At 40.8% G+C, this 20,790-nt stretch overlaps 2 protein-coding genes across 3 annotated transcripts; one reads left to right on the forward strand and one right to left on the reverse strand.

The window, feature by feature from the left end:
• Positions 1-793: 793 nt before the first annotated feature.
• nxpe3 (neurexophilin and PC-esterase domain family, member 3) lies at positions 794-9,333 on the forward strand. 2 transcript variants are annotated; one of them, XM_018702354.2, is made up of 6 exons: positions 794-959; positions 2,197-2,397; positions 3,357-4,138; positions 4,686-4,756; positions 4,874-5,095; positions 5,195-9,333. In XM_018702354.2, the coding sequence occupies exons 2-6, from the start codon at positions 2,305-2,307 to the stop codon at positions 5,758-5,760; spliced, it is 1,734 nt and encodes a 577-aa protein (XP_018557870.1). In that variant the 5' UTR covers positions 794-959; positions 2,197-2,304; the 3' UTR covers positions 5,761-9,333. The 2 variants fall into 2 exon arrangements, with proteins under 2 accessions (XP_018557870.1, XP_018557871.1); XM_018702355.2 differs by lacking the exon at positions 794-959 and adding an exon at positions 1,000-1,968.
• me3 (malic enzyme 3, NADP(+)-dependent, mitochondrial) lies at positions 9,174-20,689 on the reverse strand. Its single transcript, XM_018702353.2, is given in 16 exon segments — positions 9,174-10,442; positions 11,162-11,260; positions 11,619-11,792; positions 12,366-12,508; positions 13,176-13,197; positions 13,199-13,282; positions 13,392-13,505; positions 13,619-13,716; positions 14,179-14,288; positions 14,362-14,465; positions 14,707-14,868; positions 14,968-15,043; positions 15,613-15,762; positions 16,710-16,843; positions 19,813-20,042; positions 20,487-20,689. Coding segments are annotated over 15 exon segments (1,857 nt in total). The 5' UTR covers positions 20,038-20,042; positions 20,487-20,689; the 3' UTR covers positions 9,174-10,280.
• Between the last annotated feature and the right edge of the window lie 101 nt (positions 20,690-20,790).

Consider the following 20,790-nt stretch of genomic DNA (forward strand, 5'->3'; position numbering starts at 1 on the left):
AAATAAAGTCTTTTGGTAAAATGGTGTTTTTAATTCAGTAATAATCCAGTTATGAGTTCTGATAAATTATTATTATCTGGTAAATAATTATTATTGATATTTATTACTACTTAGTGTTGCCTTCAGCTTTGCCATTCTAACTTCCTACTGTAGTAGGAATTATACATCTTGGGTTTCTTGATTTCTAATGAGACTGTAGCAAAAATGAATCTGATCACCTGCAACTATAAATTATAGATCATGAGCTCTACAATAATCCATCAACTCTACAGTAAACAAATGTATTTTACCCTTTTAAAGAGGATAAATGGACAAACAAGACAGAGCATCTTCTCCTAAATCTGGCAACCCGAAAGCTCTTCTTGGTAATTTCCTAGAACTGATCTATATTAACCATTCACAAATCCATCTATCTTCTGGAAAACGACTACAATCCATTCATTAACTGCGTATTACTATTTACAGCTGCGGACTTGATGGATCATTGTAGAACTCATGATTTATTTACATTTACAGATACAGATGACCCATTAACTTTTAATAAAGGCTCATTAGAAATCGAGGGACCCAGCTTACATAGCTCTAATAAATGGAAAGTGGAACCGCAGCCCATAGTAAAACAATTTTTAGTAACTTTAAGGCAAAAATTCTCACAGTCAATAATTTGTATTTTAATTATTCTAATTACTCTTTATGTATTGCCCTCTGGAGAAACAGCTACCGTACGTTGCGTTAAAAAAAAATCCCCTTATGTGTACATAAGTTTTAAATTCCTACCGACCACCAGAGGACGCAGCAAAGCACACCAACCTAGACCCACCCCCACCCCTGGGAGCTCTCTAATCAGGAGGATTATTATTTCATCTGCGGTACTACATCTTTTTTATGTGCTTCTCCAAAACCGCAGCTTCTTGTCCTCCTCATCTGTCCGACATTACGTCAGTCTGTCGTCGTAATGTGTAAGTATACGAGCATTACACGGCAAAAACCTCCGCATCACCGCTGTTGTTAACGTTAGCTTAGTGTATTTTAAATACTGTAAAACGTATCGGGATCTACATTCGTGTATAATATCCGGACGCTTCTTTGTTGTTGGCTCTTGCGCCATTGCAGCCGTTCATGTGATCGAAGCAGCTGATCGTTAGAAGAGTCCTGATCGTTATTGATGACTCAGGATGGAGATAAAGGAAAACGTGACCCGGTGGGATGTTTTCAGTGTCCACTGCCATTTCCAAAATACTCCCGAAAACGTTTACGTGGCTGTCAAATCTGCTTGTATCCACATGTAGGTCGGATGAATGTGCAACAGCCACAGTATCTTAGTGTGAGCTGCGATGATTAATCGATTTGTTGAACGGCAGATAATTAATCGGTAACAGTTTAGATAGATGAAGTTATCTTTTGAGGCATAAATGTCCAAAATTCACTGGTTCGATTGTGTCAAATATGAACACTGTTGGTTTGAGTTTTTTTTATATCGTTTTGTCAGACAACACAAACAGTTTGGGCTTTAGGAAATTCTGATGTTGCATTTTTCACAACTTTAGATTCATTTCATTTCAACTTTATTCATCTGTGGAATAGCAGTTTAAAGGTAACCACAGCATCTCTATATGTTTTGATATAACAGCTGCACACAACACACACAGGCCTTTTATGCATTAGCTCGTATCAGAATCAGAATCAGAATCAGACTTTATTGCCAAGTAAGTTTGCTCATACAAGGAATTTGTCTTGGTATATCGGTGCTAAAGAACAGTGACAATAAAAAAAAAACTATATTTACAAGGAACATAAATATACATAATTAAAATGTAGGAAATGTATGAAAGACAACCTGGACTAAACCAGCTCAAGGTCCACTCACTTTCAGCCACATCACACAGTCTTCATCAGCAGATGGAGTTTGTCCAGTGGTTGTTGCGTTTTGCGACGGGGACACCGGCTGAGAAAAGAAAGTCAGCAGAGGTGACTTCTTTCTCATCATGAAATAGATTTTGTGTTCAGTCTCACCTAAATCATATCAAAATCATTGCCATGGTTACTTATTTTTACAGCTTTTAGCAGGAGACAGACAGTTAAAACGCTCAGTGCTTTTCATAGTCTTGCATCAACCATGATTTTTCTGCCTTACTCCATAAACATGAGTCATCTGTGTCTCTCTTGTTGAGTCTAAATACGTGCTACTCTTCCCAGCGTTCATTCGTCAGCATCAGGCGCTGAGGACGAAGTGATGCCTTCATCGCCGCTGTGACAGCAGAGAGAGAAGCAGGGCCTGATCATGGAAGACAGAAGGAGGTCACCATGTGCCGAAATCTGTCCAAATATGCCCTCGTCTTCCTCTTCCTAGCTTTGTCCGGACTCATCTTCCTGTTGCGTAACATCCACACTGTGGAGGTGAGGAAGGAAGTGGCTTTGGATTGATTCAAGTCATGGTCAGATTTTATTTAAATAGGGCCAAATTGCAACAAAAGTTATCTCAAGGCACTTTTCATTTGAGCAGGTCTACACCATACTGTTCTTACTATTTTATTTGCAGAGAGAGGCCAACAGTTCTCACCATGAGCAAACACTAGGCGACATTGGGAAGGAAAAACTTCCTTAAAGAGACAGAAAAATAGAACTGAACTTGTGGCTTGCGGCTATCTTTCTCGACCAGTCGGATTGAGAAGGGCAGAGAGGGAGAGAACAGGGGAAAGAGAGATAGCATAATCCAGATTCCAGACAGAGATATAAATAAATGTTAATAGTAGCTGTAAAACTAATAATGACAGTATCGTCAGTAACAGTAGTAATAGCAACAAGACAAGCAGTAAGACTAATACATTTTAAATGTAACAACAGACATTGAGCAAGATTGTAGGAGCAGCAGGAGATTTGCCATCACAAATCAGACACTGCAGCTCCTGAGGCAGAGATACCTGAAGAAAGCGACAGGAGAAAAGGAGAGAGAGGAAAAATCACAAAACGACAGGAGGGAATGATGAAGAGAGGGGACAGAGAGAGAGGTACGCAGCCTGGACGCTCATGTGCTTGAGGGAAGAAGCAAGCAGAGTTAGACTGAATTGCTGTGTTTGACCTGTGTTAACTTTGAAATGGAAATGGTTATAATGATCATTTATTTTGATGATTATTTATCCTCAAACTGCTTTTAAAATACCTTTTTAATTATAATTTTTCTAGACAAAATAATTAAAACAATGCAGATTTATCAATAATGAAAATTAACAGTTACACCGAGTAAACTACATTGGACAGGGCAATGTTAAACTGTCCCTGGGTAACCATCCTGAGTTGCTAAAATAAACTCACCTGCATGATGGTCAACCAGTCAACTCTCCTCTTTTTCTCCTCAGAACTGGAATTGCCACACAATTTCAGCCCTCTACCAGATACAGAGCAGGATCCAGTCATCCTTCATCCCAGTCGGTCTCCCTACTTTTTATAACAACCGCACTTTCTGTGCACACCTGGGCCAAAAACCCTCCCCAGAAGATGAACTGGAACAGCGCTACCTGTTGGACTCTATCGCCTGGCCTGGGCCTCCGCCTCACTCTGCACCAACTGCCTTGCGCCAGACGAGCGACCCCGTGCACAGCCTGTTCGCCATCCTTCCCACGAAAGGAGGGAGGGAGTGGCATGTGGGCGACCAGCTGGAGGCCCTCGTCCAAATGCATGACTTCCAGGGTCGCCCCAAGCGCTACGGCGGGGATTTCCTTTTGGCCAGACTGCACTCTCCGGAGCTTGGGGCAGGTGTAGCAGGTAAAGTGCTGGACCACGGGAATGGATTTTATTCTGCACTGTTCCCGCTCCTCTGGGTGGGATCTGCACAGGTTGACATTACGTTGGTTCACTCCAGCGAGGCAGTCGCTGTGCTGCGACGCCTGAGGGAGGAGCGCCCCGATCGGGTCTTCTTTAAAAGCCTGTTTCGCTTGGGATTCCTGTCTGAAACCACTGTGTGTAACATGTGCCTGCCTCCTGATCAGCAGCCTCTGTGCAACTACACAGACCTTTACACAGGGGAGCCCTGGTACTGCTACAAGCCTAAGATGCTCAGCTGTGACACCAGAATCAACCACGCCAAAGGAGGCTACCTGAAACACCTCATCACCAACAAGGAGGCATTGCTCTTTCAGAGGTTTGTAGTGTTACTGAAAGAGGGATATATGCTGTTTTATTCAGGGACAACCCTGATTTTATTTTGAATTTTTCTTATTTTCAGCAAATCCCATGAAAAGACCAAAAGCAAATATATCATCTGCGCCAGAGACCTTCATTATTTAAAAAAAAAAAAACAACTCTTAAAAACAAACTAATGAGACACACTGTTGCACTGCTGCCCTCCTTACAATTAACATGGGCACTGCAATTTATTTTCAATCAATTTCACATTGATCATCCTCCTTCTAGGAATACTCTCCAGTGCACCAAATGTGTATGAATCCGCAGCTGAAAATAGTCCCAAAAAATTCACTTTTTATTCCAGATTGAGTAATGTTTGCTAAACACTACAGTACCATGCTTGTTTTAGTCTTTTTAATAAATACATCTGCATAGCCTGTTATTAATGATATTAATAATAGTTTTGTTTTTTTCATATGATTTGTTGACAGTAACAAAAGTAGTGATTATCACTAGCCTTACAATTTAACAACAAATAATTTTGCTTTGTTTTTTTACTTTAGTGGTGTAAACATCAAAGTTCACATTCATGCTTCAGGACCAGACAAAATCAATGTTCTGCCACCAAGGAAAGGTACAGTACACCTGCAGAGTAACATTTTTTAGTTTGTGCGTCATTTCACAGTTTGTGCATGCTTTGATTTATTCCATTAAATTAATTTTCTCTGCAACATTTCTCACCTTGTGTCAGATAAAGTAGAGGTAGAAAGCAGCAGTATAAAACCAGAACCTATTAAGCTAGAACCATCTGGATATTACTACGGGGATTCATGGAGGCCGTTAGGCGGCGTTACAATGCGACAGTTCAATGAATCATCTGCCATCACTCAGTGTTTGAAGAACAAGGTGATCAACATGTACGGAGACTCCACCGTCAGGCAGTGGTTCGAGTACCTCATTGCTTTTGTACCAGGTGAGGGTTGTCTCTTTGTCTCATCTTTGATTTTTGCAGTCTGCATTTTGCCTTGTGCATCCTACCCACTGGATCTTCCGTTTATTCCATTCTCTCCAGAATTGAAGGAGTTCAACCTGCACAGTCCGAAAAACGTTGGGCCGTTCATGGCAGTGGACAGCATTCATAATATTCTCTTGAAGTACCGCTGCCATGGCCCGCCCATCCGATTCTCCACCGTCATGTCCAGCGAGTTGAGGTACATTTCAAATGAGCTGGACGGCCTCACTGGGGGTCCCAACACTGTGGTGGTCCTCAGCATCTGGGCCCATTTCAGCACCTTTCCCGTGGAGGTATACATAAGGAGGCTACGTCACATTCGCCGGGCGCTGGTGCGACTCCTGGACCGCGCGCCGGGGACGCTCGTTGTGATCCGCTCGGCCAACCTCCAAGCCTTGGACCAGGAGGTGAGCCTCTACAACAGCGACTGGTACTCCCTGCAGCTGGATAAGGTGCTCAGGGCCATGTTCAAAGGAATGAGCGTTCTGCTGGTGGATGCCTGGCAGATGACTTCAGCACACCACCTTCCCCACGCCCTCCATCCACCTCCAACCATCGTCAAGAACATGATAGACATGCTTCTGTCTTACATTTGCCCAGGGAAGAAAAAGACCCAACAGAAATAGAAGGACAGTGATAGTGGATCTGTTGAAGAATATTGAAGAGTTTATTGTGTGAATCCACCAAAATAGTATTTCAAATCCAAACACTCACTTTTTTGTTCTGTTCTGTTTTGTTTTTAAAAATGAAAGTGAAGCTACATACCCTTTAAATACTGTCTTTACTGAGAGATTTACCAGGCTGTTAGTACTGATCTCTGTTTACTCACCTGTTATATTTCATTTTAATCCCCACAAAACTTATTGTTGTTTTTTTTTTTCCAGGAATGCCAAAGACCTTGGTAACAAAAACAGATGGTAACACAGTAACAATCAATATACCAAAGTGTTTTGTGTGTGTATGTGTGTTTATGCAGTATTGTTTTTATATTTTTGCCCATATTTCTTGTTGGTATTTTGTATTTATTTGTTGCTTAGTTTTGCCAAAGGTGAAGACTGACTGAGTTATTGTTTCAGAGATATTTCTCTGGCTGCTCAGTGTTACAAAATGTGTTCTTTTCCAAGCCATGTTACAACATGTCGACTCTTGTCTCTGTTGGTATTTATAATTTTTCTGTCTATGTGAAATAACAGTTGATATAGAGCTTTCCTTGGGTTGTCTGTTTGTCTCTTATCTGTTTTGCAAACTACATATGTTTATTGTATTTGAATGTATCTGCACACATACACCGGCAACACCGGCTCTTATACCCTCAATACTTTAAAGATTTTTCTGTACTAGTTTGTTTTTTTCAGGTCTCTCCACATGGTTTTAGTTCACTTTTACCTGATGACTTCTCTAACTTAGAGATCTGCCTCTCAGCCTTTCAGACTCACCAAGGTTGTGAAAAGGTTTTCACACATCAAACTCTGGCAGTGGTGTGTGAACATGAGATTTGACCTTTACATACATTTCTAATGAGTCTTTTGTATTAACAGTTAACTTTCTATTCTATTATGGAAATCATTTTCTTTCTGTATTCAGTTTCAATTCTGGGTGTTTTCTATGAACATTCAAGGGGTTAATTTAATATGATCACATACTGTACATTGTCACATGTTCATCATAGACAATGAAGATTGGAGAAGAGAGTAAAGAAAGAGATCATGTGCCTTTTTGTATCTAATTCTCTCTGTCCCTGACAACAATCAGACTCAGAATATTCAGTCATAAGAACTGAGTTGCTGTCCTGTATTTACTGTGTTTTGATTTTACAACATTGTTAAAAGGATCAGTTTGTGACCGACATGTGCATCCTCAAGCTGTAGGTTGGATCAAAAACAATGTTGAAATTAATTTAAGGTATCACCAGGATTATCATAAGATAATGATTCTTGATTTTAAATCTTAAACTCAACTGTAAACAAAACAAATGCAGTTTCCTTGAGGCATTTAAGAGCTAATTGCTCACAGAAAAAAAAACACAACTGTCATCAGTTCATTGTTGTGTTTAGGTAATGCTATTGATTGATTTCAGACGTTTTGCCCAGCTCTTCATCTCCCTCTGTGAAGGGCGGATATTGCACATCAGCTGCTGCTCAGACTGAACAGCTGCAGCACTCAATCATTTTATCTGATTTCTCATTTTTGATGTTGTCAGATTGAGAAAAATGCTGCATCTGTTCAGAGCTGTGCTTGACAAGCTTGTATCACTGTTTACATATTAATCAGTATTATACAGTATGTTGGAAGTGGAGGGGATTTTAAACCCACTATAAGTCGGTATTAAAGGCGACATTATGCAAAAGCAGAATGTGCTTTCTTTCTTTGAATTTATAGAAAATATTTTAAACTAATTTTTATAGCTTAAAACATCCAGGAAACATGATAATTAAAGGAATATAGGACAGTTAGTAAACAGATGTGGACATGTGTGTTTTATATTTGTTGACAGAGCTACCCTTATTGTGATATATCTTCTAATCTACATGTATAGTGCAATGGCCTACTCACTGCCTTTATTATATCAGTGGCAGCTGTGCTCAGTGACTTACCCGCTGAATGATGTTAAAAATAAAAGCCACAAAATGTTTTGTGAGTGAAACAAACAAACAAACAAAATATATTGCATTAACACTGACACTAACATTATTGCTTTGACACTATAGCAGTGATAGTCATCATTAAGGCATTGTAAATCCAGTCAAATCAAATATATACAAACATATACAAATATGGACACCTACACACAGCACCGATATGATCCATTGGCACAAATAAAAAAAAATCTTAATGGGCCTGGTTCTGTGCACTGGTGCATTGAGTTGAAACATGAAAAGGCTTCCCCAAAGCTGAAAGTGCACACTATCATTAGTACATATAAGTACATATAAATATGTTGATGTGGGTGCACTAGGCAGTTTACTGAAAGTTACCGTGAGAGTTTTCTGAGTGTGAATGCTTTTAGTTAAAAAAGTTAAAAAAGACAGTAAAAGAATTTGGAAATAAAATAAACACAAGGGATAAAAATAAATATGAAAAACCAGTGGTTCAAACTGAAAGAGGATATAACATTACTGCAAATCAAAAGCCAGATTAAAAAGACACCTCTTTTGTTTCAGATAGCTCAAGATATCAATTGAGCTTGCTGCTCTAATATCCAGATACAGCCTCACTGATACTTTAATAGGACACAAATCTAATTCAGTTCTATAAGACTGTGAGATAACACAATCCACTCTTTGTTTTAGTTTGGATTCTTTTTGTCTGACTTATCTGGCGATTTTTTCTGAGATGAAAAAAGGATGTTTTAATGACCTTGTTAAAATGAGGATTAAAAAGTAAAATCAAGAAGTGTCAAGAGTCAAGTCAAGAATGCTGAATACAGTTTTTCTCTCTTGCTGCTTTAGGTCCTCAGATCAAAATTGTCCTCATTTAGCTTTAAAAAATTTAGGACTTTTTAGGAAGTGTGTGGCTTGACATTCATTTTAAGCATCAACACAAAGAGAATTCAAAAGAAACTTTATCTGATGGCTGCCCTGCATGGCTGTGTACAGGTCAGAGTATCAGATCAGCTGAGAACAGAACAACTTCATGACACGTATATTTTTTCAGAGCATATTATAACAGTGTCTGTTTCTTAGTCAGGTGGCATTCATATCTTTATCCAAACTTTGACTGATTGCTCTGAAAGTTGGGCAGAATAAACAGGAAAACAGGACACAGGCTCAAATTCCCAAAATCTCAGTTGTTTTAGCAGCTTCCTGTCAGGCTGCATGTAAGGAGCAGAAACAACTGAATCCACGCCATACCAGGCGCACATTAGAATTCAGAAATAACAGCCGGAGTTTGCTGCAGGGAGCAGTAAGCAAAGCAGAACGTTAGCCTCAAGAAATAATAAAACAAAACTGTATATTAACCACCAGAGAACTGTAGTTTTGGAATCAAGATGTAAAACTGTCAAATAAATGAAAATTGATAAAATGAAATAACTCACTCATATTTTATTACCAATTTTATTGAAAAAGTTTTATTTTCCCTTTAAAAACAGGCATATCTCTCAGTACTAAAGCTTGCTGGGCATCATGTTCTCTAGAAGTAAAAGATAAGATACAGTTCATCAGTAACTTTGGCAAAAAAAAAACAAAAAAACAAAACAACAGGCAGAGCTCTGTACAAAACTACACACATCACACCACTGTATACAAAAACTATCCTGATGGTAACACTCAATCCTTAACAACGCCTCCTCTGAACACATATTCAAGAAAACTGCGCTCTCGTTGAGAATAATTGATTATCTAAGGGGGAAGCAGAGACAGTGAAACAGAAATACAGGCTGATCCTGGAGTGTTTTCAATCCAGTGTACAGGTTAAAACATGTGCCCACGTTGACGGAGTGTGAAATACTGCAGAAGCAGCTGCAGGGATCAGCCATATCTTTGCTACCCACACAGATACAGAGGTTTTAACTCATAATCGGGTTAGGGTTAGGGTTAGCAGTGACGTCCTGAGGTCATACAGGAAGAGGCACTGAGAGTTTCTTTATAAGCTTCAAAATGAGTCCTCTGTTCATTTGTGTCAAGACAAGAGGAAGTATTGTGCGGTATTGTGAACACTGCTTTGTATTTCATGCACCAGCTCAGATTTATCTCTCAAAAGCAGAAATTTGAATCACTGCACATGCTAAATCCTACAACATCTTGTCTGGGAAATCCAGTGAAAGAAGTGCAGTTTATGTTGTAGAGTTATAGAGGACATGCTTGTGATATTTGATATGCTGTTGTGCAGATATAGAATGTTTTTCCTCAGTCAGACCTTCAGAGAACTGAAACACTTACATGAAAGGCTGACACAGAGAATCATTAACATAGAATATTATGCATTTCATTGGCTAATATTGGGCATCTAATTCATAATGAGCACTGTGTGCTGACTGAATGGACCAGGGACACACTGAAACATTTTTTAACAAACAACAACAACAAAAAAGAAAAGCTAAAAAGGCGAGAGTCATTGGCAATGTTTCTGTACGGAGGCAACGCAGAAATTGTATGTGACACCACAGCAACATATTAAGTTTAGACAGAGACATAGATGACCAGGATCACACATCCTGGACCTTCATGGCATCCTGGGGCCAGCTGTATGTGTCCAGAGTGAAGGAGTCGTAATCGGGACTGTAGACTTGAGACAGCACAAATGCCTCCTTGTCTTTAGGCTCAGGGTACACCGAAGCAATGTTGTGTTTGTATGCATAGTTGACGAGCTGGCAACAAAGGAAAGAGAAGGAATGGTGGTAAAGCATAAAGCATATTAGGAGGGAGTGATTGATTATTTATTCATGACAGTCAGCCATTGAAGAGGTTACTGGACTCCTCAATGGTAAAACCTTTGGGAAATGTTTTGTTTTTTATCTTAGAAATCTATGACATGTTAATACATTCAGTTGGTATGAAGTTTTAGCTGTGCTGCAATGACGTTAACTCACTCACAACACTGTAATAAAGTTAGAATTTATTTTAGCAGTAGTGTCTAGCCAAAAACATAAAGCTTTTATTTCTCACAAGCAAACCAACAACCAAAAAAATGTCTTCATAACATTAATTCAACACTAACTGGCCATAAAACACCAAATATAAACATCCGTGGAGAAACTGCCTCCAGCTAGGGAATGAAAATGAGCGCGTTCAATCAGCATTTTAAGGCAGCAGCTGAGAGCAATGATGATGTCCTATATATTTATTTTAATGATGTCCTCTAGCATTTATAGTGCAGTACGTAAACAAAAACAAGTGCCTTTTAGGAGACATATTTGATATGAATTAGTTGATGTTAAGATACAGTGTTTCGCTCATCGTTCCGTAACATCTGATTTTTGTACCGCAAGTTATCACACCACAGCTCAGTGCCACAACACACCCCCATCATATTTCATATGTATGACTGACATATAGTGATTGTTATAAGTGAGGAAAGAGCACCTACCTTCACTGCAATCTTAAAGGACACCTCTCTTATGGTGCTAAGCGGAGGATAAAGTCTTCCCTCAGCCAGGTGCTCCTCTGTTACCATGTCAGCTATTGCCTGAGAAAGAAAGATGGATTGAATAAAGTTGATTTGAAGCAGAAGCAGTGCAGCATATACTGAGAAAGAGGGGAAAGATTTAACTGAGGTTGGTGTTATAAAGTGTAATAAGGGTGTACAAGAGGAGGGAAATGCTTGTTGATTGACATTTACAGAAATGTTAAATTCTTTAATATGGTCTGGCTGACATACGATACACTGTACATTACCAGCTGTTCAAAAACTATTAATCATGTTAATGTCAACAAGTGTTCTTTTTCTACTTTTGGAAATAAGACCCTCGTGAATGTACTGTATGTGAATACACAGTACACTGCAACACCGCTGGCAAAAATAAATTAGTAACTGAAGAATGTACCTCTGCTGTGGTGAGGAAGATGTCATCAGATATGTGGCGCACTCTGCAGGCTATAACCCCCAGAGCAACTCCAGGGAAGACATAGGCGTTGTTTCCCTGCCCGGGGTAGAAGGTGCGCCCATCAGCCAGCGTCACCTTGTCGAAGGGGCTTCCACTAGCAAAGATGCCCCGACCCTGATCGCAGAGAAAAAGAGGAAGAGATAAAGATGATGGTTTTTTTTTTATCACTATGCTGCTGTAGAGGAACATGTCTGACTGCAGAGGGAAGCAGTGCACAAGTGTGGTAGATGTCAACAGAACAATGAAAGACTTAAACACTGTGCTAACAAGAGTTTTATGAATTCACTGGACAATGGTGGTTGTGAGTCTCAAAAAGTCCTGCTGTTATCTAGGTCTCCGTGTCAAATTTCCTGTGCTGTATTTAAAACCGGTGAATAAACCCATAACCCATGTCTGGGCCCAAAGAAAGGGACTGCAGTAAAAGTTTTAAATTCCATACACATTAACAGCTGTTGCAATAAAGTGCCATGAAACGCAGGAATGTATCAATAAAAGAGGAAAAAAGAAAATCCAGGCTACATGCACTTAGCATTTGTTTAGGCCCCAAACACATATACATATAACTGGATGATAAACACTGAATGTAAACACAGTAACTCAACTGTGCAACTGAATTTAAACCTGTTCTTTTATGAATTCAGTATTTATAATCTGCATGTGTCAAACTTCATTGAGGTTGCTCATTACCTCTGTGAGCTTATAGCACTGCTCCGCTGTGCACTCCGCCTTGCTGGTCGGATTACTCAGGGCAAAGATGATCGGCCTCTCATTGAAGGACGCCATGTCTTTGATAATCTTCTCGGTGAATGCTCCTCCGATAGCAGCCACGCCTTCATGTCCAGGATACAGTGCACAGAGAGAGAGAGAGAGAGAAACCGCCAGAGGTTTTTCCAACAGAAACGACTTTTAATTTAACAATGAGACGATGTAAACAACAGTGTCATTTGTAGGATCCAAACCAGATGGGACAATTATTGTCAAGAGCCATCACTGCATCTGGTTTAGCTAGACTTGCTTCTAATTACAATCCCCACATTTTAAACCTATATCAATTTCTTCGTCTTAATCTTTTCTTATTTTTTTTAGTCTTAAAACACAGAGGATGTTAACTTGAAACAGCTGTCGCGTTACCACAGTTTTGCTTTAGAACCAGAAAAGTTCATCATGCATTCAGAGTATGAATTTTAGTCCCATGAATATGATACAATCTTTGTGAGGCATTAGATTAAATAAATGAAGTTAGTTGATTAAAATCAAATTACCAACTTGTTATTGTGCCGAGCAAAGCTGGAGGGAAAAAAATTCACCTTAAAAAGGTTCTCTGTTTTTCCACAACTGGTCAGGTATTACCATGAATGGATGAGAGAAACAACGTGGGTTATAAACGGGTTTTATATACGATACTGAAAACAACAATGTTCCTTGAGGGACATTTCAGGATGTTTAGTGAGTGTTTAGAGCACGCACATATCTCTTCCACCTTCCAGGTAAACTCACCTATGATAGCAGTGGGTTTGATGGTCTGCTACGACCTCCTCCAGGGTCTTCAGGTGCGGGTGCTCGTGAGCAAACTCCTCCTTCTCGTGGTTCAGATGGCTTCTTCCCTAAAACATGCGTAAAATGTCTTTAATTCAAAACTCCACACGATGCTGCTTGGTGATTTACAAACAGGGGACATCTGAGCGCACTGAACAAGTGAGACACACACGTCACCTTCACAATGAGACCTTTTGAGTCCACCATCCAGATCCTCTTGGCAGCTTCTTCTTTAGTTAGCCCCTCTTTGGCCATGGCCATTATAAGAAGGTGAGCAATACCCAGAGCAGCCTAAAAAAATAAAAAATAAAAAATTTAAAAAGATGGGCAACTCATTATCTGTATCACAGTCTCCTACCTCAGCAAACTCTGAATTTGAGGGGGTTCAGAAAAAAACCTCTCACCTCGCCTGCTCCCTGGAAAACGAAAGTATGGTCTAACAGTTTGTTCTTGGTGATCTTCAATGCAGCTAAGATCCCAGCCACAGCCACTGAAGCCGTACCTTAACGAAATAAAAAAGATTTTATTTCAAATTTTAATAATTTTTGGCTCATGATCTTATATTGTGAAAAACTGCCTTGAATTATTTTGCTTATGTTCATTTTGTAGTCTGTTGTGTCTGAAACATCCCTCCAGTTGGAGGCAAGCGTCTCAGCTTTGAAAGAACAGCAACAGGCTTGACCCTGCACACATTTATGATCAGACTCAAGTCGGTGCTATTTGTGGTTTTATCCCAAGGATCAAATGTATTTCAGCGAGAGTAATTTATAACTAACTGCCTAGTGAGAGCAAATATAATGACATGATTATACAGTGGTGTGTTTGCTCTACATTCCCTCTGTGAATATTTTACATAAAATGAGGGAGGTCATGTGGATGTTTAGATGTTAGAAACATAATGTTTTTTTTCTCTGTTGACACAAAAAAGGCTGGCTGACGGAGAGTCCCGTGAGTGCTACAGCACCTTGGATGTCGTCGTTGAAGGTACAGTATCGATTCCTGTATTTGTTGAGGATACGAAAGGCGTTGCTGTTAGCGAAATCCTCAAACTGGATCAGACAGTTCATCCCGTACCTGCAGAACGACAGCTACTGGTCAGACATCAGGATCGCCTGCACACCCTCAGGTCGTTCATGTTTCTACTCACTTGTCTGTCACCGCCTGCATGAACTCATCGATCAGCTCGTCATACTCCTTTCCTCGGATTCTCTTGTGCTTCAGGCCGATGTACAAGGGGTCGTTGAGCAGCGTCTGGACCAGAAGTAACACAGTTAATCAATAAATCAATAAGAGACAACTTGCCGTTACCTTTCTGTTTCAGTTTGGGGACTTATCAGGTCTGTGAATCAGTAAATGATTACAACGTCACATCAGCACTTCTCTAAACTCGGCTGATATGGTATCTACGACAACTGATAAGAGGCAGATATGAAGTGTTGCACCAGCTCATAAAACCCGATTCCAGCCCTCCCGCACCACACCTCACGCTCACCTGGTTGTCGGTGCCAACGTCCAGCAGCACTGGGAGACACTGCTGGGGCCGAACACCTCCACAGGCCGTGTAGAGCGCCAGTTTCCCAACGGGAATGCCCATCCCATAGCTGCCCAGGTCACCCAGGCCGAGGATACGCTCCCCGTCCGTCACAACAATGGCCTTCGCAACAGAAACAAACATGTTTTAATACTGCAACATTAACATCACAGGAACAAGCAGTGGTGTGTTTGCGTGTGCATGTGGAGACGGTGGATGAACCTTTATGTCTTCCTCTGGCCAGGAGTTGAGCATGGTGGCGATGTGGCCTCTATCGTGGATGGTGATGAAGAGTCCTCTGCAAACAAGTAGTTTGTAATAAGACATCAGTATTGGTGATGTTGCACAGCCAAAATTAAAGGTTTGATTGTTTTGAAGATGCAGTTTCTTAGATTAATTTCCCATCTGCCACTGACTCCACAAATTCTGGAAATCAACGTGCACAGATTTGAAACTTCCCTGAGACAAGTGAGCCATCACACTTAGTATTTGTAACATCTTAAAGTTGCGTCAAAGTGATGTTATCATTGCCTGTAATGGCAGCAGACCGTACACCGGGCTGCCAGAGTGCATTTAAAAATACAGTAATACTTCTTACAACACCAGCATCAATGTTTGGACCCACTGCTGTGGTGTTTTTGAACACACACAACACAGGGAAAATAGGAAAGTACTACAACATACTCTGTGTGTGTGCACGTGTGCACCACAGCCTCAAACTGATAATGCCTTATCTGATCAAAGTCACAAGATCAAAGCATCACAATTTTGCTCTTTGAAATAAAAGGAAACCAGATGGAAAATGTTGTTTATGGATCACATGTATTTGCATATGAGGAGAAGAAAAACTCCACTGTGAACTCTCACCGTGGTCTCCTGAAAGCGAGGCCGTACTGCTGACACGCCAAGCCGACGGTGGGAGTGTACACGATGGGCATGAACTCCTCAATGTCAGAGGTCAACAAACGGTAGAACAGCTTCTCGTTCCTGTCCTGCAGCGTCATCAGCAGGATGTACCTGAGGTGGAGACATAGAAATCAACTGACCACGCTGTGAATATTTCCGCATTAATATCATCAGAGTGACGACAGAGCGACAAACGCATCAGAAACTAATTAATTACTAATAATTACTAATACTAATTAATACAAGCCCAACATCATGACCACATTCTTTCATTGGCTGTCTAAAACTGTCTTTTGTTTTTAACTGACTTGATGACTCTAGCACCAGATGCAGGTTTTAGTTTTCATACCTCAGGAGCTGAGAGCAGCTGAAAATGTTGATATCTTTAAATGTAAAGCTTTTGATTGAGAATGTTATATGGACATTTTTTATTTTACTTAATCATTTATTTTATTGTAATTCATGTTCTAATATGTTTGACCCCCCTATCTATTTTTTATGTGTGTATTTGATCTATTCTATTGTTTTTTATCTATTTTATCAGTTTTATTATTTTGTTTTTATTTTTCAGCATGGATTTGTCCAAATATATTTATTGTTTACATTTGTTCTGTCCTATTATCAGCTTGTCAGGCATAAAGCATTGTAAAGCATTTTGAATTATTCAAACCGTACAAAACGTGCTATGAGATCAAGGTTTGATTGACTGATTGATTGACTTCCAAGCTTTTTAATTATTTTTGCATTTGCCTCATTAGACAGCTTACCATGTAAATAAAGACAAAATATGGAGAAAAGGAGCTATAAGAGCAACAAAGTAGTGGAATTAGGACAAATGTGTGATCTCAACTACTAAGCCTGGAACCTTAAAAGCTCCTGATGTGACAGTAGATAACTTTAATCACAAGATGAATGACAAAAACAACTGCTGATTGTGCGCTGCAACAGATGTGACATGATAAAGACGATTTAACCAAACATGTGGACAGCCAGATGTAAAGAGAGCTCATTAACATCTGCAGCTGCAAGTGTGACAATCTTGAACAGCACTCTCTCACTTGTCCAGAGGGTTGGTGCGTGTCTCGTAGCTCTTCATGACGCGCAGGACCTGCACATCCTGGGAGAGGAAGCAGGGGGGCAGCAGGCCGTGGATGCCCAGTTGTAAGCGCTCCTCCAGGGTGAATGCCATTCCCTGCAGGGTGGAGGAAGAGCGGTTATAGAACATTCTCTCTACTCCCTAAAAAAGAGTTTGCACTGGGTAAAGCCCAAAAACTAAATAATAAAGCACACAGTCCAGACTACAGTGACTCATGTGTTAGTCATCAGGCTGTGATGTTGGTCATGACTCAGATCCACACCCAGTGGTCTTTTTGATCTTTCAGAGACATTTTTGTATGGAAACACTGGTGAAGAAAAACTAAATAAGACCACACTGAAAAGTCCTACAATGTTTTGAAAATTGAGAACAGTGGATAACATGAGGCCACGCTTTTATTTTGGTAAGCCATCTCGTACCCCGCTGCTCTCTGGTTATGGTTAGTGCTGCGGCTCCTCTGTCTCGGCGTTGGCAGGCTTCCCAAAGAGTGATTGGAGGGGAGTGTGAGGTTTAATCTATTTATTCTGCCCAATAGCGTGGGAGCCTGAATTCACTCCCCAGTCAGCTCGACTTCTCTTTCCTCCTCTCTGCTTTATCACTCTCTCCATTTCCTCTTGATTCTCGCACACCAAAGGAAACACTGACCTACATAGGGAACAAACTGGCCTTCTAAGGTCAGTTTGTTTTACTGTGGGCCTTTTCTGAACACACCCTTGTCCTGGTAAATTATTCATGTTGGCAGAGTCGAGCGTGAAATGTGATACTGTATTTGGTATTTGATAACTAACAGTACACCCGGCTTATAAACATTACGTCTACAGTTGTCCACAAGCTGAGTGCTTCCCCATTGAAAGTATTTGATGATAGATGCTGGACAACACTGCATGGCTTAAAGTTGTACACTGTATGGCAGCATTAACTGCAGCTGCAAGCAATAGCCTGCACAACAGAAGGTCAGCCTGCCAGGGGTCATTAAAAGGAGATACACTGATGCCCTAAATACCAAACACAAGAGGAGAGAGAGTGAAACTAATACTATTAATGTGGATGGAAAACTTTTCACAGACAAATGCACTGTATATCCACATGGACAGATTACAAGACAACGGGCCCCTTGGGCATAGAAATGTAAAAGATCCCCACTGTTCCAACACTGAAGCAAGACACCCAGACTTAAAGAGACACAACATTGTTTGTAGTTTTAAAAAGCAGGTGTTTTTCGTAGTTGTTCTGCGTTTGCAGTTTTCTGTCTACTCATTTTGTGCACGTTTGCAGTCATTTTGTGTCTCTTTATAGTTGTCTGACGACTATCCAACATGAAATATTAACAGTCACACTTCCTACAGAGGCCGTGGTGCAGGGACCCTCCCATGACCTCTCAGGTCCGTTCAAGTAATCCATCCATTACTGTCGGCCAAAGAGAAAGTCACAGATTAACAGAGTTAAGATAAACCTATTAGAGCGAGCAGGTAAAGAGGCAGTAAAGTAAACCCATTAAGGTGAGACTCCTGACCAGCAGCTGTAATGAAGACAGCCTACACACTACCTGTCGACACACAGGGACAAAGGGAGAATGAAACAAAACATGGGTGGGAGAGGTATAAACTATAAGATTAACCTTTGTAATGACTCCAATTCAAACCTTATCATGGATTACTGTGATGTTACAACATCATTGGACTACATATAATCACACGCCCAAATACAGTAAAGAAGAAAGAGATTCATTTTTATGATTATGACCTCTTATTTATAAACCAAAGAAGTTACCTGGAACAGTTTGCAGGTTGGCAGAGTGTTGCTGGTTGTTGGTGTGGATGCATGAATCCATTACCTTTTGTCAATGCATAATGCATATACCAAAATATGTATTTGAGCAAACATCTACTTTTTTTTTACTAAAAGTAGGGCTCCACACTTCCTGACTACTTGCACTGAGCTGACCTATGAGTCAGCGTGTTAACTGCTGACCAGGCATCAGCAAGGGAAGGAACTGTGACTGACCTCCTATCAGCCCAAATCAAAGCTATAAACTCAGCTGAAGCTTTGGTGTCTGTCCTGCTGTCCTTGAAGAAAATCGAGGCAGAAAAGAAAAATCATTCCCTGTCTACATTGAGTTTTTTTTTTTTTTATGCTGCACAACCACTGATGAGTCACTCTGTGGATGTTTTTTTAAGATCAGTTCTGGCACCGTCAGTGTAACTGCAAGATATTCTGGAAGAGCATTTTTCTTCCTGTGACTGCAAACGCACTGACATTATTCTGTGGTTATGCAGAACTATTGTCACCCTCTGATCTAAGTACGGTTCAGAGAATAAAAATCAAATCACCACAAGTCTATATTATGGTGTTTATAATGCTTTACTGAGGCTGACAGAGAGTAGACAGAGGCAGACACCTAAGAAGAACCAATTCAACTATCTCACTTTAGATAGGAGCTATGACATTCATGTGCAGGCCTGTGCTGTATATACAGTATGTGGTAACTGATTGGTATTCTCTGTTTATATATGTAGAACCACTATGTTGTCTGTAGACACAGTCATGTGAATGAGGTGACAACACAGGTTCTCTCACACAGAACAGCCTATTTGATTTTGAAGAATACATTTGCACATTCACACAACTAATGCTTTAAGATACATTATCAATATAACCCATGTGTGTTGTGTAAAGACAAGAATGGTAAGTGCTGTGTTTGTTACAGAATGCATTCATTAGCCTACTTATCTTATAGGTATAACATAATTAGTATTAATGCGTGACTGTTTCTTTTGTAGTTTTATGCATAATTTCTCATGTGTGTTTTGTTGCCACAGTATTTCACTGTGCAGTCCAGTTTTCATGACCCCTGTATATGTGCTGCACAGTCAAAACTACACTCATGTATGTGTAAAACTCCTAATATTACCCACATAATCCACCACCTGTATTAGGACATGAAAAATTAAGGAAGCCAGGAGAGACTCACCTTTTTGTCTATGTATTTGCATGAAAGAACTTGAATTTATGAATGTGAATTTATGCATATGCCTCCTGGTGATCGTCAGAGAGAGGGAGCTCACCTTGTTAAGGTGTGGGTTTCTGGTAATGTCGTAGCCCCGCTTTTTGGTGCTAACGCTGGTCTTGCGGTTCGCCCCGGAGTGGCAAACCCGCACAGCCTGGAAAGCGGCCCTGTCTACCGGTAGGATCCCCGCTGGGTGACCCAGGGAACCGGCGAGGACCCTCATCCCGCCCGTTGCCGTGCGCCTGCACAGAGACAGTGCTGCTCTTGTTGGGAGAGAGTTCATGATGCCTGCAGACGACAACCAGGGAGCAAAACACAACGCGACCAGCATGTTTAGGGACAACTATACACAGAAACGCCAGACATGCCGTGATTAATGTAAATTCAGCAAGTCTGTCCTATTGTAAACAACCTGGGCAGTAAACCTGAGCCATTAGCTTTGGAGGCGCTGAGTCACCTAGTCACGGTGACAAACAAGTGCCCAAGTCACAGCAGCCATTCATTTTTCATATTAATAAAACGGTAATAATGTAGAAAAGATGGAGTTGCGGAGACTAAACCTCCAGCCGTTGTTCAGTGTATTCATACGGAAACCCTGCTGTCTGCAGCTCCACCAGCTCAGCTAGCTACTATTAGCAGCCCGCAGCTTTTATGATAATTTATGTTTTCTTTATGGAACAATCTGCGCAGCTAATGCTAGCTAGCTGGCAGTTAATAATCGTTTAGCCCTACCTGTTAACGACGTGAACCTACTGCGCACCTGACTTCAGTCCTCATAGAAGGTGCTCCTTTACCCGGTGTTTGTATCAACCGACCGCTGTTATCCGTGGATGTTATTGGTGTTGGAGGGGAGGGCGGGGGATCAACAGCAAACAGCTGATCCAGGGTCTTTTGACATTGACGGTTTCACTTCCCCCGGTCAGCCCGCCTCTCTCAAAGCACCGAAGCCACCAATCACACGGCGGCGTGGCGGGCTGGGAGGAGTCCCAACCCCCACCTTCTCCCTGCTCTCTGTCTGTAAACAAAGGCTCCATCT

Source organism: Lates calcarifer, linkage group LG1 (assembly GCF_001640805.2).
Source record: "Lates calcarifer isolate ASB-BC8 linkage group LG1, TLL_Latcal_v3, whole genome shotgun sequence".
NCBI classification, from domain to species: Eukaryota; Metazoa; Chordata; class Actinopteri; family Centropomidae; genus Lates; species Lates calcarifer.

What these genes read in the sequence shown, in the direction of transcription:
- nxpe3 (XM_018702354.2), top strand. Translation starts at nt 2,305, where the DNA reads ATGTGCCGAAATCTGTCCAAATATGCCCTCGTCTTCCTCTTCCTAGCT. An exon ending in TGTTCTGCCACCAAGGAAAG is followed by an intron (nt 4,757 to 4,873) that starts GTACAGTACACC and finishes ACCTTGTGTCAG; the next exon opens with ATAAAGTAGAGGTAGAAAGC. An exon ending in CCTCATTGCTTTTGTACCAG is followed by an intron (nt 5,096 to 5,194) that starts GTGAGGGTTGTC and finishes CATTCTCTCCAG; the next exon opens with AATTGAAGGAGTTCAACCTG.